Source organism: Astyanax mexicanus, chromosome 5 (assembly GCF_023375975.1).
Source record: "Astyanax mexicanus isolate ESR-SI-001 chromosome 5, AstMex3_surface, whole genome shotgun sequence".
NCBI lineage: Eukaryota > Metazoa > Chordata > Actinopteri > Characiformes > Acestrorhamphidae > Astyanax > Astyanax mexicanus.
Genome location: NC_064412.1, coordinates 31,577,597 through 31,597,898, shown reverse-complemented (window position 1 = coordinate 31,597,898; position 20,302 = coordinate 31,577,597). Strand labels below are relative to the sequence as shown.

The 20,302-nt window shown below is 40.1% G+C and overlaps 2 protein-coding genes and 1 non-coding gene across 9 annotated transcripts in view; all 3 read right to left on the bottom strand.

Moving 5' to 3' along the window:
* Positions 1-20,302, bottom strand: part of LOC103023513 (target of Myb protein 1-like) — a 41,393-nt gene that overhangs the window by 10,567 nt on the left and 10,524 nt on the right. For both annotated transcript variants that reach the window (XM_007231325.4, XM_049479314.1), the window contains exons 6-8: positions 2,339-2,482; positions 1,965-2,081; positions 601-734 (exon numbers count right to left, since the gene is read on the bottom strand). In XM_007231325.4, the coding sequence (XP_007231387.3) occupies positions 601-734; positions 1,965-2,081; positions 2,339-2,482 (395 nt within the window). The remainder of the gene's footprint in view (positions 1-600; positions 735-1,964; positions 2,082-2,338; positions 2,483-20,302) is intronic.
* On the bottom strand, positions 5,108-5,179 carry trnae-uuc (transfer RNA glutamic acid (anticodon UUC)). The gene has a single exon. It is a non-coding gene; the product is annotated as a tRNA-Glu (tRNA).
* Positions 10,407-19,723, bottom strand: LOC125802170 (uncharacterized). 6 transcript variants are annotated; one of them, XM_049479311.1, is made up of 8 exons: positions 18,360-19,723; positions 18,160-18,183; positions 17,873-17,959; positions 17,695-17,769; positions 17,549-17,596; positions 17,014-17,055; positions 16,856-16,921; positions 10,407-16,762 (listed from the first exon to the last, which is right to left on the bottom strand). In XM_049479311.1, the coding sequence occupies exon 8, from the start codon at positions 16,556-16,558 to the stop codon at positions 12,287-12,289; it is 4,272 nt and encodes a 1,423-aa protein (XP_049335268.1). In that variant the 5' UTR covers positions 16,559-16,762; positions 16,856-16,921; positions 17,014-17,055; positions 17,549-17,596; positions 17,695-17,769; positions 17,873-17,959; positions 18,160-18,183; positions 18,360-19,723; the 3' UTR covers positions 10,407-12,286. The 6 variants fall into 6 exon arrangements, with proteins under 6 accessions (XP_049335268.1, XP_049335265.1, XP_049335267.1 ...); XM_049479308.1 differs by having other exon boundaries at positions 18,160-19,723; XM_049479310.1 differs by having other exon boundaries at positions 17,873-19,194; positions 19,288-19,723.

Sequence of the window (20,302 nt, the reverse complement as noted above, 5' to 3'; positions counted from 1 at the left end):
TCGAGTGACACCACATATATTTACTGATTAGCTACATTGTTACTGTCTATCAATCTGGCAACCCATGTGAAACTTGCGTTCGGGGAGGAGTAGGTGGGGCAGTGTTTGGAAATTGGATTGCTGTCGACATTACACATGTGGTAATTATACATCATGTGTTTCCTTTTAGAAGGGAGTTAGTGTTGATACACCTCTCTTAACCCGCACAGAGTAGACTTTAACCAGGACAAAAGAAACAGCACACACACATTACTCCATAACCTCTGTAATTACACATGTACAACATCATTAGAGGTTAGTACTCACACTAACACTAACAGAGATGGAATAATGTTGTGGATGTGGCTTTAATAAAAACAAAATGTGCACTTTACATTACCCATCCAACACACATGCCAGTGCACTACAGCAATCTCCTTATTACATAACATAACCCAGCAGACTATTTCTGTAATCCAGCTACTGGAGGAGTGTGGAAAGACACATGGTGTATAAAGCTGTTTTAAAGGCTTTCCTTTTTTAAATCCTTTTTAAGTATTGAGGAGTCTCTCTTTGAAAGACTCTGCATAAAGTATCATTGTTGGAATTATAATGTAATACCTCTCATAGCGGATGAAAGCATTGTTCAGATCATCGTTGAGAACCAGCAGCTCTCCAATCAGCTCTTCATCACTCAGCCTGGGGATCAGCTCCACCACCCTCTGCTGCATGCTTTTACACACTGAGTACAACTGCTGCTCTCCATCACACACAGACAGAACGAGAAAAGAGAGTAAAAAAAGTGTTATAATTAATTTGATATTGTTTCTGAGATCTGATGATTCATCATCATACAGAGCAAAAAAGAGAGTGACTGTGCTGTGAGTGATACAAGGGTGAGGAAAGCAAGTGTGATTGGTTGAGTTAGTAAGTGAGGGGGTTGGTGAAGTGATAAAAAAGCAAGTAATTCAGCATGTAAATTAGCAAAAAAAAGAGTTAGTGAGCAAGTGGGTAAGTTTAAGTATGGACAGAGTAATGTTGTGAGTGAATGAATTAATGATAAAGGGGTGAATAAGAGGGTGAGAGTGAGTAAACAAAAGGATGAAAAGAGGCTGTAAATGAGTGAGTTTATGAATAAATGCATGAGTTTGTGACTAAACAAGTTAGTGATGAAGGGGTGAATAAAGGGGTGAGTAAGTGAAGAACAGAAAGCTTAATAGAGGCTGTAAATAAGTAAGTTTGTCACTGAATGTATGAGGTTATTGAGACTGAATGAGTTAGTGATGACGGGGTGAATAAGGAGGTGAGCGAGTAAAGAAGAGAGGAAAGAATAGAGGCTGTAAATATGGCGTCACATTAATGTCAAAAGTCGGGGGCGCAAAAATATCAGGTGAAAAAAATTAACCAGCATGTTTTAACATTTTGCGTGTGTAAAATAACTAGCGAGCAAAAATTGTGAAAGGAAATTGTGTGCGTGCTGAAGAAAATGTTGCTCTGGAGCTTCATTTTTCTCATCTCGGTTGCTTTTTTTCCTAGCGCGCTGTGTGAATTACCTGCAGCAGCTGTTTGTGCTTTGAAAGGGGTGGTTTTGACAGGTTTGGGGCGGGGCCAGGGTCACGTCCCTCAGTAAACGTTATTGGCTGCAATCTCCAGGGTTTGTGACGGACCGCCTACCTCCACGAGCCGGAGGTGGGCGGGGACAGAAGGACGGCAGGAGGGTTAGCTAACTGGCTAGGCTAACATTAAAACAATCTGCTCGCCGGCTCTGTCCGCCCGGCTTCAGTGCTTAGAGCGACTGGTGCTGTTGGCTCAGAAAGCTGGTTGCTCTAGGCGGTAACCCAACAGAGCCAGCGAGCGATCGCTCTGTTCACTAAACCCGGGCAGACAGAGCCGGCGCGCAGAAGAGCAGGCTGTTTGGATGTTAGCATAGCCATAGCAAGCCACTGAGTAACAGGTAAGAGGTTGATAAAACAGAGGTCTGGTACCTGTAGGAGTTCTGTATCTGAAGGTGAGCTATCTCCTGGTTTGAGCTGGTTCAGCATCTCTGTCATTACGGTCAGATTCCCCTTAACCAGGTCTAACTCTGCACTCAGCTTCTGTTTCTGAGATGCACATATAGAAAAACAAACAAGCGCACATAGGAACATTTCATCACAGGACCATACTTACTTCTAACCCCCCAGCCCCCACCATACATAATATTACAACAATGCAGTCCTATAGCCACAGAGAACTAAAGGAGCTGAATTAACCACAAGCTAGTAAAAAATAAATCCTTTCAAAAGAAACAATGGACCTGAAGGCCTGGCAAACACAAGGCAATTATACCATATAGTGCTGGCTGATATGTGCCAAGTACCTGGTCAGGTGAGATAGGAACAGGTGCTCCATTTGTCTCAGGGGGCTGTGGAGTGTTTGTAGATGCAGGGATGGCAGCATGTGTACTGGAGACTGGAGCAGGTGCTGCAACAGACGGGGCAGTTGTGCCATTTTCTGGGGTGCTCTGGGAGAGGCCATAAAGAAGAGAAATCTGTCTTACTCACCTTTATGAACTGAGGAACTGCTGTTTATGCAGTAGCTGTGCTTGAATGTCTAGGTGTTCCACATTTGAATTAAAATGACCTACAGATCTACATGATTGGTTTCTATAAGTGGATCTTATAGTAGTGGGTTTTACTACTCATATTATTCTGATTTTAAAATGTTTGCTCCACTAGAGAAAGATTTAGTCAAAGCTGAGGAAATGGTAAAACATGATAACTACATCAAGAGAATTTGGTGTTGTTGATACTGCTGAGCAATTCATCACCTCATGTCTGTTTTCACTGGTAAGACTTGAGAAAGCCAAGCTAACATGTTTTTTAATTTCTTGGTCGTTTCAGTTACTGTCCTGTGTTCTTACTTCTTTTTTCTAGTCTGCTCGTGTTCCTAGCTATGTGCTCTGTAGCACATGGCTCTGTTGCGTTTCTTTCTCATTTCCGCCCTAGCTCCACCTTGTCATTAGCCTTCTTATTATCTTCCACAGGTGTTCCTTGTTTGTGTACCGTATTTTTCGCACTATAAGGCGCAACGAATTATAAGACACAATATATATAGTATAGGACACAAGCCATCAAAGTGACAGGTTGACCTTTATTTCCCCCCCCCCCCCCCCCCCAAACACCTGTTCAATAAATCAATCAAAGATAATGATTAATAGTGTTTATGTGTAATAGAATATTTTCCCGCTCTTTTTGAAAATGTATGGCTGATAGTTTCCCATCCTCCCAGCTGTTCAGGCCCCCCATATTCAGATAATCAATCAATCAAGAATAATGATTAATATTGTTTATGTGTAAGAGAATATTTTCCCGCTCTTTTTGAAAATGTATGGCTGATAGTTTCCCATCCTCCCAGCTGTTCAGGCCCACCATATCCTGACAATCAATCAATCAAGAATAATAATTAATAGTGTTTATGTGTAAGAGGATATTTTCCCGCTCTTTTTGAAAATGTATTGCTGATAGTTTCCCATCCTCCCAGCTGTTCAGGCCCACCATATCCTGACAATTAATCAATCAAGAATAATGATTAATAGTGTTTATGTGTAATAGAATATTTTCCCGCTCTTTTTGAAAATGTATGGCTGATAGTTTCCCATCCTCCCAGCTGTTCAGACCCCCATATTCTGATAATCAATCAATCAAGAATAATGATTAATATTGTTTATGTGTAAGAGAATATTTTCCTGCTCTTTTGGAAAATGTATGGCTGATAGTTTCCCATCCTCCCACCTGTTCAGACCCCCCATATCCAGATAATCAATCAATCAAGAATAATGATTATTAGTGTGTAAAAGAGAATATTTTCCTGCATGAGAATACTTTTACCCACAGCCAAACCTGTTCGGAGGCCCCTCTCTCACACACACACACACACACACACACATACAGGCACGTACACGCGCACAGACATACACACACACACACAGTCACGGTCCTGCTCACACACCCGCCAGCCCCCCTTAACCAAACATTCAGTCTCTTGACTTCACACACACACACACACACACACACACAGTGAGACATGTTCAGACACAAAATTATTTTATTTATCCGAGCAACCAATAAGGAATAATTACGTGTAGATACGTGTACATACGTAATATAACCACGCCCTTTATTCAATAAAAGCAGAGAGGTTACGGTACTCTACCAAACATTCAACAGGCGGTGGTGTTTCTAACGTTACACGGGTAAGAGTTTATAAGATATTGTTTAATTCAATTTATATATTTTATAAAACTATATCATTAAATAATTATTGTTTTATTTGATTTATTCCTTAGCAAAAGATCGCAAAACATGGATGCTCTTACGAACGCACCAAGAAAGCGTTTTTCTTTTATACCCAGATCGGAAATCGCAGAGTCTGAAAAAATGCGTGCTTGGCCGCTATCAGACGGTCGATTCTTTGGATTCTGTCTCCACAAAGATGTGTACCATGTTACTCTGTTTACCGGACCAACAGAGATGTTTGAAGATGCGACATGTCGAATCACTTTTCAAATAGGAGATTGGGAGTGTTTCACAAAACACTGTGAAGGATTGGTAGGAGTTATGAACTCTAGAACCGTATCGCATACAGAGTCTGAGACTTGCTATATTTCAATAGCCCCGTGCGAGTCATCAGAACTCTGTTACGGACTAAAAATCTCCAGGATTGACGGTTCAGTCGTTACTATCATGTCTATGGAAGAAGTACGCTTTGAGCCATCAAACAGTGATCAGAGTCGAACCGCCAACTCCTTCATAAAGCTAAAGTGGAATGATTGGAAAGAGAACATGAGAGAATGTTGCATAATCGTCAAGCAATTGATTAAGGATGTGTATAACATTAAGAGACTGGAGAAACTTAAGATGAGACTGAATGATTATTTTGATTCTCTCACCGACAATCCTTTCGCAGAGTATCCTAAACGTGAAATCACCATTGTGTATGTCACAGCGGAAGATCGCAAGATTTCAAACATAGCCGACACCATGCATGTCGTGCATCATCAAGCAAAATAATGATGTTATGTAGAAACTTTGTTAGTGTTTAAGAGTTATTTAATTAGTAATTTAAAAATAAATACATAAAAATACTATTCCCATACCGGGAGTCGAACCCGGGCCGCCCGGATGAAAGCCAGGAATCCTTACCGCTAGACCATATGGGGTTTCATGAAAGAGTATGTGAAATGTATGTGAAAGAGCCTGGGGCGGAGTCCAAACGTAAGCAACGCCTACCATACTATCTAACTAATAAATTAAGACCGTCTCTATCTACGAGTCATACTTGTTCTATACACGCTGCTGTGTCGGGGGTAATCCGCTGTTGAAATGACTCAAGAACTCTTAAACCTGTACTCGTACTCTCCGGTCATGGAGGGTCTTACCCCAGGATCAACCAAACCGGGTACATCGGATGAAATCGACGGATGTATCGGAACGACCATGCTCTCCATCATCCGCGCTGTCACCGGGGATCTGCTGGACAAAATCATTGAAAAGGATCTGAGAGAGCATTGCAACGGATGCGCCACCGATCACCCGAGTCAGCGACAACATTCGTGTCTGTATGATCCTGAAGACTTCTATCTGCACATCAACGCTAAAAGACTTTTGACAAAGTTGTTTAGACCTTGGTTGAAATACACCTTGGCCAGAGCTCTAAAGTTGTGCGGTATCTCACATGTACCGTCTCTGGAAAAAATCCAAGCAGCGGCTGAAACTACAGTGTGCCAACTGCGAGACGAACCTGACTTCAAGACGGCTCTGAGAGACATTAAGCATAAAACTGCGTCTATCTACAACGATACGGTGATCGAGGACATTGTTGAGTACTGGGATTTCCACAGTTCTCTGGAATCATCCGAAACGGCGCTCACATGGGTAACATCGTCTCTTCCATCCAAGCTTTCACCCATAGCCGAATAAAAGTTCGGATAACGGCTCTACTCTGCTTAAAGTTTAAGTTTTTAATGTGTATTCATACCTATATAACCGACGCATGTGTTTTGAAAATGATAGTTAAGAAACATGTTCATGTTGAAAAAACTGTAAACTGTTTGATATCTTTTTTTAATGAAAAACAAAATAATGTAAATGTGTATCATTTAACGAGGCTTTTGAGTTTGTAGTAATAAAAGCTGATTACATTCTTATTCTCTGTCCATTATTGGTGAGACCTAGCACAATGACTGAGGGCTTGTTGAAAAAGATTTATTATGACCCCTCCAACCCTGGGTCTTACGGAGGGGTTGAGAGTTTACAAAGGGCAATTTTTGAGAAAAAAGGATCGAGAGCGAATATTAAAGATGTTAAAAACTGGCTGTCTGCGCAGGACGCGTATACTCTTCACAAACCTGTTTTAGGAAAATTTAAAACAAACAGAGTGTTTGTGAAAAACATGGATGAACAATGGCAAGCCGATTTAGTGGATATGTCAAACTTGTCAAAGGATAACAAAGATATGAAATTTATGTTAACGTGTATAGATATTTTATCTAAATACGCTTGGGTACGCGTATTGCGAAACAAGACGGGCGTTGAGGTGACCGACGCTTTTAATTCTATTCTTAAGGAAGGGCGTGTTCCTAAAAAATTGCAAACGGATCAAGGAAAAGAATTTTTCAACAAAAATTTTCAAGGATTAATGAAAAAGCACAACATCGTTCACTTTGCTACGGGTACGGGTCAGAAAGCATCTGTTTGTGAAAGGTTTAATAGGACCTTGAGGAATAAAATGTGGAAATACTTTACAGCGGTTAATACGAGAAAGTACATCGATGTGGTTCAGGAATTGGTTCACTCGTACAATCATAACTACCACAGCAGCATCAAAATGAAACCTGTCGAGGTTGATGAAACAAACTCCTTCAAAGTTTTTAAAACCTTGTACGGACTGTTTCCTTCGAGAGTTAAAAAACTACGCTTCAAGTTTAAGATCGGTGACGTTGTCAGGATTTCGCGACTAAAAGCACATTTTGAAAAGGGGTATGAACAAAACTATACGGATGAATATTTTACAATTTCCGAAAGGATTCCGAGAGATCCTCCGGTATATAAACTACACGATGCCGACGGTGAAGAAATAACGGGTACGTTTTACGAACCGGAACTGCAAAAAATTATAGTCGGAAAAGACAAATCCTTTAAAATAGAAAAAATAATACAAGAAAGGATGCAAAATAGGAAAAAAATGTGTTTAGTGAAATGGGTGGGGTGGCCGGATAAATTCAACTCGTGGATCCCGGCCAAAGACATTGTGAACATAGTCAAAGAATAAGTAGATTCGTTTGTAATGACCGATTATCATAAACAGCGCATCATGGAAGAGAACGGTTTCTTTGTGACTCTCCCCAGCAACTCTTCCAATCACGTGTATCCCAACAATAAGATTTCGTGTTACACAACTAAATTTGCAAAGCCCATAGAGTTGGCGGGCGATTGGGAGGTGGCTCTCGCTGAAGTGCAATACCCCCACACGTGGTACTCTTTGAAGGATCGCGAAACCGTCTTTTTTGTCCGCTACGACGATGGAATAAATCATGAATTGTATAGCTGTCATATGAGTGAAGGGTATTACGGTGACATAGAACAAGTGGTTCGTGAAATGAATGCGACTTTAGAAAAATTAGCTTTAGACCTAACTATTGTTTATAATGCTCAGACCAACAAAATCCGCATGGAAACCAAAAAACCGTATTCGTTGAGCGTTTCCAACGGGAGATTAGGCTATATGATAGGTATGGATGACGCTACGGACCTCACTCAGAGTAACCCTGAAGCGCCCTATCTGGCCGATATTCATGCAGGATTTTACACCATGTTTGTTTATACAGACATTATTCATCATCAAAGGGTCGGCGATAGTTTTGTACCGCTACTGAGATGCGTACATATAAGCGGGAAAAACAATGAAATTGTCACAATAACTTATGACAAGCCGCATTACGTACCTGTGAGCAAGAGTCTTATCAACGATTTAGTTATAGAGGTAAAATCCGATCAGAACAAACATATTCGTTTTCTCTACGGAAAATTTGTTGCTAAACTTCATTTTAGACCCGCAAAGCATTCCTTTCGTGTTTGAACAATGATTGGTGAAAGGTACGTAGACCCTCAGATCTATGTGGACTATTATAAGCATCAAGCAGGCAACGGTCTTCCGGGGTACTATGGCTCCCCGGTGATGTACGGCTCGGGCTTAGGAGGGATCTTCAAATCACTCTTTAGAATGGCGGTACCAATTTTAAAAAGAGGAATAACGATTGCTAAACCTCATTTAAAAACCGCTGCAAAAAGTATCGTAAGCGACGTGGTAAGCAACGTCGTAAAATCTAAATCACAAAAACAAGAGGGTGACGGTCTCGCGGCATTTGCCTACAAGAACTTTAGGAGACCTCCGGGAATGCGTAAAACGATTGGGAATAAAAAACGCAAGACGTCTGTGAAAAAGATCATATTGAAAAAACACAAACGGAGGAGCAACAAGCGCTCTCCCTCAGTCTCGGATAAACGAAGAAAGGTGAACATTTTCTAAAACCATGGCTTTACTTCACAGACTTTCAACCGAATGTACCAAGTCCGAATTAGATTTATTTACAGTGCCGTACACGCAGACTAGCGTCGAAAAGTATACTTACGTCGAAATCCCTCCTCTTTCGGCTCTGACCGATGACGGACCCTTGGAGTTTTACGTGGCAGGAAATGGTGAAGACTACCTAGATCTGAACAACACTTTTTTACACCTGAGATGTAAAATCACAAATTCTGACGGTACAGACTTGGCTAACGATTCAAAGGTGGGTGTAATAAACTATCCTATAGCGTCTCTTTTTTCACAAGTAGACGTCATGCTGGGAGATCGACTCATCAGCCAGTCGAGTAATACCTACCCCTACAGGGCAATAATGGAATTGCTTCTTAACTATAGCAAACATACCTTGGATACACAATTCACCGCAGGATTATTTTACAAAGACTCGTACGGCCACATGGACGCGACCGATCCTCAAGGACGTAACAACGGCTTCAAAATCAGGTCTTCTTACAGCCAAGAAAGTAGAATCTTTGACTTAATAGGTCATATCCACTCCGATATATTTTTTCAAGAAAAACTTTTACTGAACGGAGTTGACTTGAAAATTAAGATGATTCGAAGTAAGGACGAATTTTGCATGATGAAAGAAGGAGCCAGGGATTACACACTTAAAATACTAACGGCTTCTCTGTACGTAAAAAAAGTCTCCGTTTCCCCGGCTGTCAAGATGGGGCACGCGCAGGCTTTACTTAACGCTACGGCTAAATACCCGCTTGAAAGAGTGTGTATGAAGACTTTTAGCCTACCTGTGGGGAGTCGCGTATGCACCCAAGAGAATTTATTCCTCGGACCTCTCCCTAAAACGGTTATAATTGGTATGATTGATAATGACGCTTTTATCGGTGCATATGATAAAAATCCTTTTAACTTTAAACATAATGATGCAGAGTTTATTGCTTTGTACGTCGACGGTGTTCAGCACCCTGCAAAACCGTTTCAACCTAATTTTCAAAGCGGTAATGCCGTCCGCGAATTTCATTCGTTGGTTTTAGCTTCGGGGAAAAATCTAAAGGATCAAGCTTTGGCTATAAACCGCCAGGATTATTCTCAAGGATACACCCTTTTAGCTTTTAACCTGAGCCCGGATGATTGCGGACAACATCTATCTTTGATAAAGTCGGGAAATATGAGGTTGGAACTCAGATTCAGAAACCCTCTACCGAGAACGGTAAATCTAATTGTATACGCCAGCTTCGACTCTATGCTGGAAATCAATAATCGACGAAACGTCCTCATCGATTATCAGTAATTATGGACACCAGAGAACTTTCCGTGCTGATGAAAAGTTATCCTCCTGCGAAAAAGATATTCTACGGTGTGTTTCCTTGCGATGAACTACCCGAGAATAAGGTGGAACGCGCTCCGGCATTTTTCATCGTAAACACTCACCCCAGCTACATGCCCGGAGAACACTGGTTGGCCATATGTCTCAACGATGACGCCTCGGGAGAATTTTTTGATTCGTACGGAAATCCGCCAAACTCTGAACTCTTTCATGATTCTATTCATTCTTTTTTTAAAAAGAACTGTTGTGAAATAAAACACAACTCAAAACAAGTTCAAAGGAGTGACTCGACTTACTGCGGGCAACACTGCGTATTCTTTTTGTGTCACAGAGCTAGAGGCTATTCTTTTAATCAAATTATGTCTATGTATACGGATGATTTGAAAAGAAACGATGATATGGTTAAAGCTTTTGTAAAAAATATATATCCCAGAGTGAATAAAAAACAATTTGTGAAATGTGTTCAGTGCATAAACTAGAGTGTAGTGTGAAATAACGACTCTGTAGATGTAAATCATGTTAAAGTATATACATTTAATGAAATAAAGAATAACAAATATTTACATTGTATCATCATCATCATTTATAACATTTTTAAAGACATGCACGATTAAAAACTTATCCAAGGTGTTGAGGTAAAACGAGGAGACTTGAAAACAGGCTCAAGAGTGTCAATGCTAGAGTCAGAGTCATCGCTCTTAGAAGTTGAGCTTGGTGAGTACAAAGGATCGCCTCTTTTAATGTCCGTTATCTTACGTCGAACGCCGACGTTAGGTATAGTTGAAAAGGGAATATTCAATCCGGCTACAGTTTTTAACATCTCGATCCACCCCAAAGGTCTGCGATCATCCGACACTTTTTGAGGGGCCGTGAGGTTTTTAATCAAATCCAATACGTGTGAACCCCTGATCGTCCTTCCTTTGAAAATGAATTCACCTTTATCATTCCAGGAAGCTACGTCGCTAGATTTGGATATTTTTTCCATGATGAAAGAAGCATTTTTTCTGTTTCTTGCCGGAATGTTTCCGATTACTTCTTTGACAATTACGTCTTCGGACGCACCGCGATCCACATCGGTCTCCGGTATTGTTTTATTGTTAGAGTCTACGGGCAGGGACAGAGTTAATTGAACCGTTTCCTCATCTCCTTGTTTGACGATGTTTAGGAATCTTTGCAAGACCGAGGCATAAAGTTTGGCCTTTTCGTAAGGCATCAAATCAGACCTATTCAGAATATGTCTCATGGTAGCATCCAGATCATTTTCCACCGTCTGTCTAACATTAGGTTTTCCGCTCGACACAGAATTAATCTTATCAAGTTGCTGCTGAGGTACCAGATACATTTTCACAGCGTTTTCCATGCTATTTCTGACGGGCCGCTATTAAGCTGCTGATGAAGGGTACCGCGACGCTTAGCAAAGGTAGAAGAAAACCTCCGGATTGATTAATAGTATTTCTTTTAACCTTTACAGATTTTCTTTTATCGGCAAAAAGTTTAATCGCTTTTTTCTGTCTTTTCAGTCGAGCGTACTGTTGAGCCGTTAAAGGAATGCGTCCTCTCAGTAGATTTAATGCTATTTCACAAATGGCTAGTACGAGGTCTGTGGGAGCTTGACGCAGTATAAGTTTCCTTTCTCGAGGCGATGCCTGATGTAGCGATTTCAAAACCTGATAATTTCTCTTTAACCGATCGGACATTATGCGAAAACCTTTTTCTTCGGTACGTACACCGCAGGAACCTCCTGTAAAAACAAACCCGATCTGAGTCTAAGATCTTCTGGCGTTGAAGCTTTCAAGTCTACTAATAAATACCCATAGGGTCTAGAGGTAGCGTCTTGAAAGCATTCTAAAAAGTACTTGCTGTTACGGGGGTACATCTGACGCGCCAACACGTTGATCTGTAGCTTATCTCTAGGATTTTTAAAAAGCACCATGTAATTGGTATTTAAATTTATAGTTCTGCTACTTCTCCCTTGAAAAAACAAATTTTGAACCAAATAGATCACGCTGAGGTTTCTATGGTGGGTATATTTTGTAAAAGCCTTTTCTACTTCCTCACTCTTGCTAGCGGACTCCATCAAATCATCAATCACCAACAAGTTTGTTTTGTGCGGAGGGAAAAGTTCATCGTCGCACAATGATTCGGGTATACCTTGAACAAAATAAATGTTTAGTTTGTCCATCAACTCGTCGTAGAGGGGTTGCCAGCAAGTGTAACACCATACAATCCGGTCCGGAATTTTAGACATTGAGTCCGTACAATTTTCAAGTAACATTTTGATGAAAAAAGATTTTCCGCTATTGCTGGGTCCACAAACTATACAAGAAAAAGGAAGTTGAAGTCTAGCATCGAACGAGTTAGGTACGGCCATTATTTTTTCAGCAAAGTAAATGTTTAATATCCGTAAGGAATTGTGGCGCTATCCGGTAATAGAACGCGTTTATCGTACACTACTCGGAAACGTTTAGTTTGTGATTTGTTTTTCAAGTGAAAACCTCTTTTATCTCTGACGATTTGATTGTTGGACGTCATAATTTCGTCGGTACAGTCGGGGCTTTTCACACTTTTGTCAACCAGATCTATCAAAGAGCTCAGATTCACAATTTTGGCGTTGGTATAGTTTAACGTTATACCCTTTACCTTCATTACAGTCTTCCCATAACGAGTTCGATAACCGTAGGACTTTGGTCCAGAGCTGACAAATTCCACAATATGATCTCCGTGATCCAATTCACTCGTTAACTCGCCTAAGTAATCGCCTAGGGGGGGCATCCAATCGCCATCTTTACTTTTGAAAATGACAGAGTCTGTATCCGTATAGAGACATCTTTGTTGCAGACCATCTATCAGCTTGTACAGCTCGAGTCTAGCGTAAGCGGTAGTGAATATGCCGATAAACACGTTAGCTTTACTCGGTTTGATGAATCTGGTGTCTGCGTAACGCCACTGAACCAGCGCCATCTGAGGGTTCGGAAAAGAAAAGTGACTTACGTCGTACGTGTCCGAGAACATGAACTCTAGAAATTGGTTGGGATCGCTGATTAGACAAGTATTAATCCTATCAGACCTCTGACACATTTTACCCCACAAAGAATTCAACGCCAACTTTGCCACAGATCTCTTGGCCTGGTTAACCTCTATGCGAGACGGATCGAGTTCTATGCCTTCGTTTTCCTTGTACCTTTTAACGTATTCTTTTTGATCAGATTCGTCCTTTACCCAAGACGGGTAACCTGAGCTCTCCTGTTTTGTCTTGAGAAACCTGTTGATGTATCCGGCAAACAAATCATGCGTCTGTTTAGGAAAGTGCCAGATTTCGAAAACTTTCAACACTCTGTAGCCTTTTTCGAGAGCCTTCATAACCTCCACGCTACACCAACTACCCGTAAGAGCCCTCTCCTCGTCAGCATGTTTACAACATTGCTGCTGTTGTAACTCGGCACACACCCTACACAGAGGGAACAAAAGCTTGTTTTTCACCCTATAAGGGAGAACAGGGGCCCAAAGACCCCTAGGGGGTAAAATTTTTATTCTGAAGAGGCCGAAATAATTTTCCAACGGTTCAAAATCGCGGAAAATGATGGTTGGGTGACCTACGGGGTAGTTTTTTGTCTTGTTTACGTAGGGGTATAACGATGTAAAATCGTAATAATCGATTCTCTCTCCGGGTTGAGCTACGTAATGTAAATGTAACGCGTTTGTACGGCCGCCAAAAAGAGCTTGTCTCGGTTTCAAACGCTCGGGAAAGTCAAAACGTTTGAGAAACGCTATTACGTCCTGATCTGTCCTTTTCATTTCGTTCCACGCGTGTTCCCAGATTGTTGTAACGTGCATATTGTAGATGTTTTGCAAATTCTTAATTTTTTGCAAAGAGTGTTGTTTAACATCTTCGAAGGTTTGTCCAATTTTACTTAGAGGGTGACGCGCGTTTGCAGGGAAACATTTATCACAACCGTGAAAAAAGCATCCTAAGAACTCGAAAGCATTTTGCGTGTGGCCGTCGGTAAAATAACCGTCTAAAAAATATTGACCCATTTGAACTTCACCTTCGTTGAGAGCGTGTCGAATCGGAATTTTCCCTCTGTCTGAGAGGTACTCGAGCCATTGAATAGCAGAGTTTGAGAACGACTTCTGTCTGCTGATATAATCATCATGCGGTGGTATAGCCAAGGTATTGTCCGTCAGAAAATGTGTTCTAAAGATTTTCAAACAGACGCTGGCTATGGTGATGCATTTGAAAGGATCTACACCCGTACCGCTCATTATCTGCTCCCTGAATGCTAAACACCCCTTTCTGAGAATGTGAACGTCATTCACGCAATAATCGGCCAACTCTTTTCTGAGGTCAAACACCTTGCCAGACAGAGTATTGTACCATTCAAAAAACTCTTGTCTCTCTTTATCCATCATGGTGTCTACACCGTAATATTTGGCTGCCGGGTATGGGCCGATGTAATTCTGGTTTTCAAGAGTGTTCCAGAAATGAGGAAAATAACCCTTTTTTTCATTCTTGAATCCCATAGCCTTGGGAATCGCGCTCAGCTTCATAGGGAGAAAAGAGAGACTGTCTATGAATCTCTGTCTGAACTCGACATCTTCAAAGCACAATATTTTACCACCTTGCGCTATGATGTCGGGGTTGATCCCCTCTCGGACCAAATGATTCAATAAAATGTACGAATCGTAACTTCTAGCGTTGTGCGCCAAGAACGTGTAGCCTTTGTATTTCTTTCTACGGTAGCGTTTAAAAAACGCTGAAACACAATCGGGTCCTTCAGCCGTCCAAACTTTACCCTTAAAAGTACTGCAACATATAAAATTTGCGATGTGATTTCCTGACTCTTGATTGGTTTCAAAATCGTAAAAAATGTACTTTTTGTTGTTCTTTTCCTTTTCTAGAGGCGTTATAAAACATTCGTGTTCAAATTCAGGGTTTACTTTAGCACCGCATTGACGGCATAGGTTTGCGCGACAACTGTGTTTGCTGGTCCCTTTTCTACCGTGCTGCACGGTGTTACACTGTGCACAGTAGAATCTAGTTTCACACAAATTTTTACCAGAGTCGTCTTTGACCTTGTGCTTTTCGTAACAATACGGTGTTCTACATAACCTCAAACAGTCTTGACATTGCACCGTATTTTTAGGAAGCTTGGGACAATCGTTATCCTGACAAACGTTGCATCTGTACTCGCATTTATGATGATTCTCATCGTTATACCCCGCGTAGCAGTGAGAACAAACGTACCCGGTACCCAGCACAGCCTTAAGGTTTTTAACACCGTAGTAATGGTTTTCATGCAGGAATAGGAACAATGTTTTTTCGTGAGGTATCGTACTGTTTTGGAAAAACGAGTACCCTTTTTTGACAGCATCCCTGTACATCACTACGATTTTACAATCGAGTAACTTTTCAAACAATGAAATGTCGGCAAAGCTAACGGCGTCATTTTCAGACATCCCTACATCGGCTTGTAACCGTTTTGCAATGTGCTCTACTTGGTAATCGTTTAGGTCTGGATTCAGTAGTTTGGAAACACATAGGGCGAAACAGAGGTTGTCTTTATTTTGAAAATCAAACAGATGTTTCAATTTGTTCCGAACAATTTCTGAATTGAACATTTGTGAGAACTTAACGCGCGCGCCTCCGCGCGGCGGGTGTACAATTCGAATCACAATTTGTAGAGTTTCGTCGGAAAGAATTTCAAATTTGCTCTGCATGCTTTGTTCAATCATTGTTACAATATCATTAGGGTTTATGACTCCGTCGATTACTTCAACGCTCGCTGAAACGTTGAGCGAATCTCCTTGAATTTCCACATATACTGAATCCTTCGGACCAATATAACCATTTGCTACCTCGACGGTTTGGTTAAAAACTTCCATCACATAGTTGTAAAATTCATCGAAAGATTCAACGTTTCCCAATGAGGAAAAGTTTAGAGGCCGTCTAATTTCTGTGGTGTTGAATCTGTCTATCCTGTTTACATGTATATCCTGCGGTATTTCACCTTCTACACCATATCCTATCTGATCCTGTACATTCTCGTTATTGTGAACTGTTACACTGAAAGCTTGATTAGGCCCAGATGACAAAGTGTGTGAATGTTGATTTTCATTATCCGCTTCATTCCGAAGTCTATCTAAACTTTGGTTTAGATTGTGAAACAAATCAACCATCGGCTCTTGCGTTACATTTTGAGCCGTTGTTACAGACTGTTCCGTAACATTATTGCGATCGGGCGTTAAAGCTAAACTTTCGTTAAGCCGATTAACAGCGTCTAATAGAGAAGGATTACATTCATTCCGAAGTCTATCTAAACTTTGGTTTAGATTGTGAAACAAATCTATGTTTGATTCTTGCGTTACATTTTGAGGCGTTGTTACAGACTGTTCCGTAACATTATTGCGATCGGGCGTTAAAGCTAAACTTTCGTTAAGCCGATTAACAGCTTCTATTACAGAAGGATTACATTCATTCCGTAGTCTATCTAAACTTTGGTTTAACTGATGGAAATGGTCATGCTGTAAGTTGAGTGTAAGTTCTGTATCTGATACACATTCACAAGTTAAATGATCGGATGTGCTGGGGGCATATTCAGATTCCTGTCTGATTTTACACCTCTTGGCTTCAATATTAAAACAATTATCACACCTTTTCCTAGACATGGTGTTTATTGAGTAGGGTAGTACATTGATTCATATAAAGGCTCACACGTTTCTTACACAATGCATGAACATGCTTACTTTGAACTCTTGACCCGTGTGTTTTCACGCGCATGAGTTTCTTGAACGTCAAAGACACAGACTTGTGAAGGTGGCGTAGATCGCGTAGATCGTCCCTCAGATCATCATTGGCGTTAACATCGGAATCTAAAACACACATAGATAACAATATATTACGTTTCATCACTAATGTGTTTTCACATACACGTATGTGCAAGTTTAATTATAAGACATATTTACCGGAAAGCGTGTCATTATGGCTGTACTGATAACCTTTCGCAGGGGATTGTTGATCAGATTCACGATCTATTCATTGAAACATTGAATAAGATAATTTGCTATATTATATACGCACACAATATATACAAAATATAATAATGAGACAAAAAGTTTCTTACTAGGGATTGTTGGGGAGTAGGATGGAGAGTTCAGGATTACATCTAAAAATAAATAATATTATTGATTAAAATACTGTGTGTGTGTGTGTGTGTGTGTGTGTGTGCGAGCAGATCATGCTGGCGACTGAGTAGGGGAGGGGTGTGTGTATGTGTGTGTGTGAGCAGATCATGCTGGCGACTGAGTAGGGGAGGGGTGTGTGTATGTGTGTGTGTGTGTGAGCAGATCATGCTGGCGACTGAGTAGGGGAGGGGTGTGTGTGTGTATGTGTGTGTGTGTGAGCAGATCATGCTGGCGACTGAGTAGGGGAGGGGTGTGTGTGTGTATGTGTGTGTGTGAGCAGATCATGCTGGCGACTGAGTAGGGGAGGGGTGTGTGTGTGTATGTGTGTGAGCAGATCATGCTGGCGACTGAGTAGGGGAGGGGTGTGTGTGTGTATGTGTGTGTGTGAGCAGATCATGCTGGCGACTGAGTAGGGGAGGGGTGTGTGTGTGTATGTGTACAATATTTAGAAAAAAATTAAAATCTTCTGCTCACTGTATGGAGATTGATTACCGTTATTGGCATACGCAGGAGAATCACACCCTGTTCAAACAAACAGAAAATACACAGGTTTAATAAATGATAGATAATAACATATATATTTTGTATTACTTAAATATTGATAAAAATGTTTCACTTACCTGGAATTGTGGAGCTGTTGGGCGGAGTATCAGTGATGTAAATGGGACTTCTGCTTCTTGTTTCAGCAGTCAGTTCTAAAATAATTAAATCATTACATACTTAGAACAGAGAATATAGAAAATAAAATGTGTGTGTGAATGTGTGTACAATAATTAGAAAACTATATATTTTTCTCACCGTATGGAGTTGGAGGTTTTTGGATATAATTGACCCCTGGTGTTTCGTTGCATTGATAGTTGCTGAACGTTGAATTATTACATAACTCTACAAAAAATAAATAAATAAATAAATAAAAATAATAATAATAATAATAATAATAATAATTAAATAAAATAATTTATTAATATTTTTTTTAAAAAAAGCATCATTTTCAGTATTACACCAATAGTATAAATTACACCAATAGTATAAAACATAACTTATCACATTATTTCTAAAAATTCATCATGATAAAAATTACTCACATTAAAAACATTTCTGAATGTTACCTATTTTAAAAGAATAGAACGAAACATTACTATAATATAATTTGGTTTAAAAACATTGTATTATATTTGACATTCTAATTACGTTCTACAACATTCTAAATAACCATACTATATTAACATCAGTATGAATAATAATAAAAATATTTATATTCAATCCAGACCAAAAGCAAACTTACCAGACTCCATTATCTTCCAACGAAAGAGATTCTTGAGCTCTGAAAATGTTTGTGACCGTATGAAGAAAACTCCGTGTTTATATACATTGACAGGCACATGCGAGTCTTGAGTAAGAAATCACTAATTGGTCACGCAGCTGTCCTGGAAGATCAGAAACACAATACAGCAGGCCGTGGTACAAATCTTGCCGCTGACACAGACTCAAACACTAAGATACACTGCACTCTAAACTATTCAGTTTTTACTGATGATAACGCATTCAGAAGCTCAGAAATTCTGTATCAGATTTAATGTTTTTCAACGATGCTCTCAATGAACATACGGTCTATTATTGCAAAGTACGTCTGCATTGCGTTGAAGTCATCATTTTGTAATTCAATTTTACATTCCTGTTCAAAAAAATTGTTTTGTTTTAATAAACTTGTAACTTCGTGAACAATTGTAAGTCTGGCATTGTACGATTTGGCATTTAAATACGGATATAGATTGAATGAACGCAACATTGTTCCGGTTTGTATATAGGGTGTCCATGTTAAATTAAATTTCTCATGGTAATCCGGTTTACAGTAACAATTTCTGTAAATGAGATAGGTGTTAAAAACTGAACAATGTCTTGAGAAGCTATGCCATTCCTCTCCATTAAGAGTTATCAAAACGGTCGCATCCTCAAATCTTACTGTTGGACCGATACACAGAGTGACGCATTTCATATCATCGTGGAAACGAAATCCAAAGAATCGACCGTCTGATAGCGGCCATACATGATTCTTTTCAGACCCTGCGATTTCCTTTCTTGGTGCGTTTGTAAGAGCATCCATGTTTTGCGATCTTTTGCTAAGGAATAAATCAAATAAAACAATAATTATTTAATGATATAGTTTTATAAAATATATAAATTGAATTAAACAATATCTTATAAACTCTTACCCGTGTAACGTTAGAAACACCACCGCCTGTTGAATGTTTGGTAGAGTACCGTAACCTCTCTGCTTTTATTGAATAAAGGGCGTGGTTATATTACGTATGTACACGTATCTACACGTAATTATTCCTTATTGGTTGCTCGGATAAATAAAATAATTTTGTGTCTGAACATGTCTCACTGTGTGTGTGTGTGTGTGTGTGTGTGAAGTCAAGAGACTGAATGTTTGGTTAAGGGGGGCTGGCGGGTGTGTGAGCAGGACCGTGACTGTGTGTGTGTGTGTATGTCTGTGCGCGTGTACGTGCCTGTATGTGTGTGTGTGTGTGTGTGTGTGTGTGTGTGTGTGAGAGAGGGGCCTCCGAACAGGTTTGGCTGTGGGTAAAAGTATTCTCATGCAGGAAAATATTCTCTTTTACACACTAATAATCATTATTCTTGATTGATTGATTATCTGGATATGGTGGGCCTGAACAGCTGGGAGGATGGGAAACTATCAGCCATACATTTTCCAAAAGAGCAGGAAAATATTCTCTTACACATAAACAATATTAATCATTATTCTTGATTGATTGATTATCAGAATATGGGGGTCTGAACAGCTGGGAGGATGGGAAACTATCAGCCATACATTTTCAAAAAGAGCGGGAAAATATTCTATTACACATAAACACTATTAATCATTATTCTTGATTGATTAATTGTCAGGATATGGTGGGCCTGAACAGCTGGGAGGATGGGAAACTATCAGCAATACATTTTCAAAAAGAGCGGGAAAATATCCTCTTACACATAAACACTATTAATTATTATTCTTGATTGATTGATTGTCAGGATATGGTGGGCCTGAACAGCTGGGAGGATGGGAAACTATCAGCCATACATTTTCAAAAAGAGCGGGAAAATATTCTCTTACACATAAACAATATTAATCATTATTCTTGATTGATTGATTATCTGAATATGGGGGGCCTGAACAGCTGGGAGGATGGGAAACTATCAGCCATACATTTTCAAAAAGAG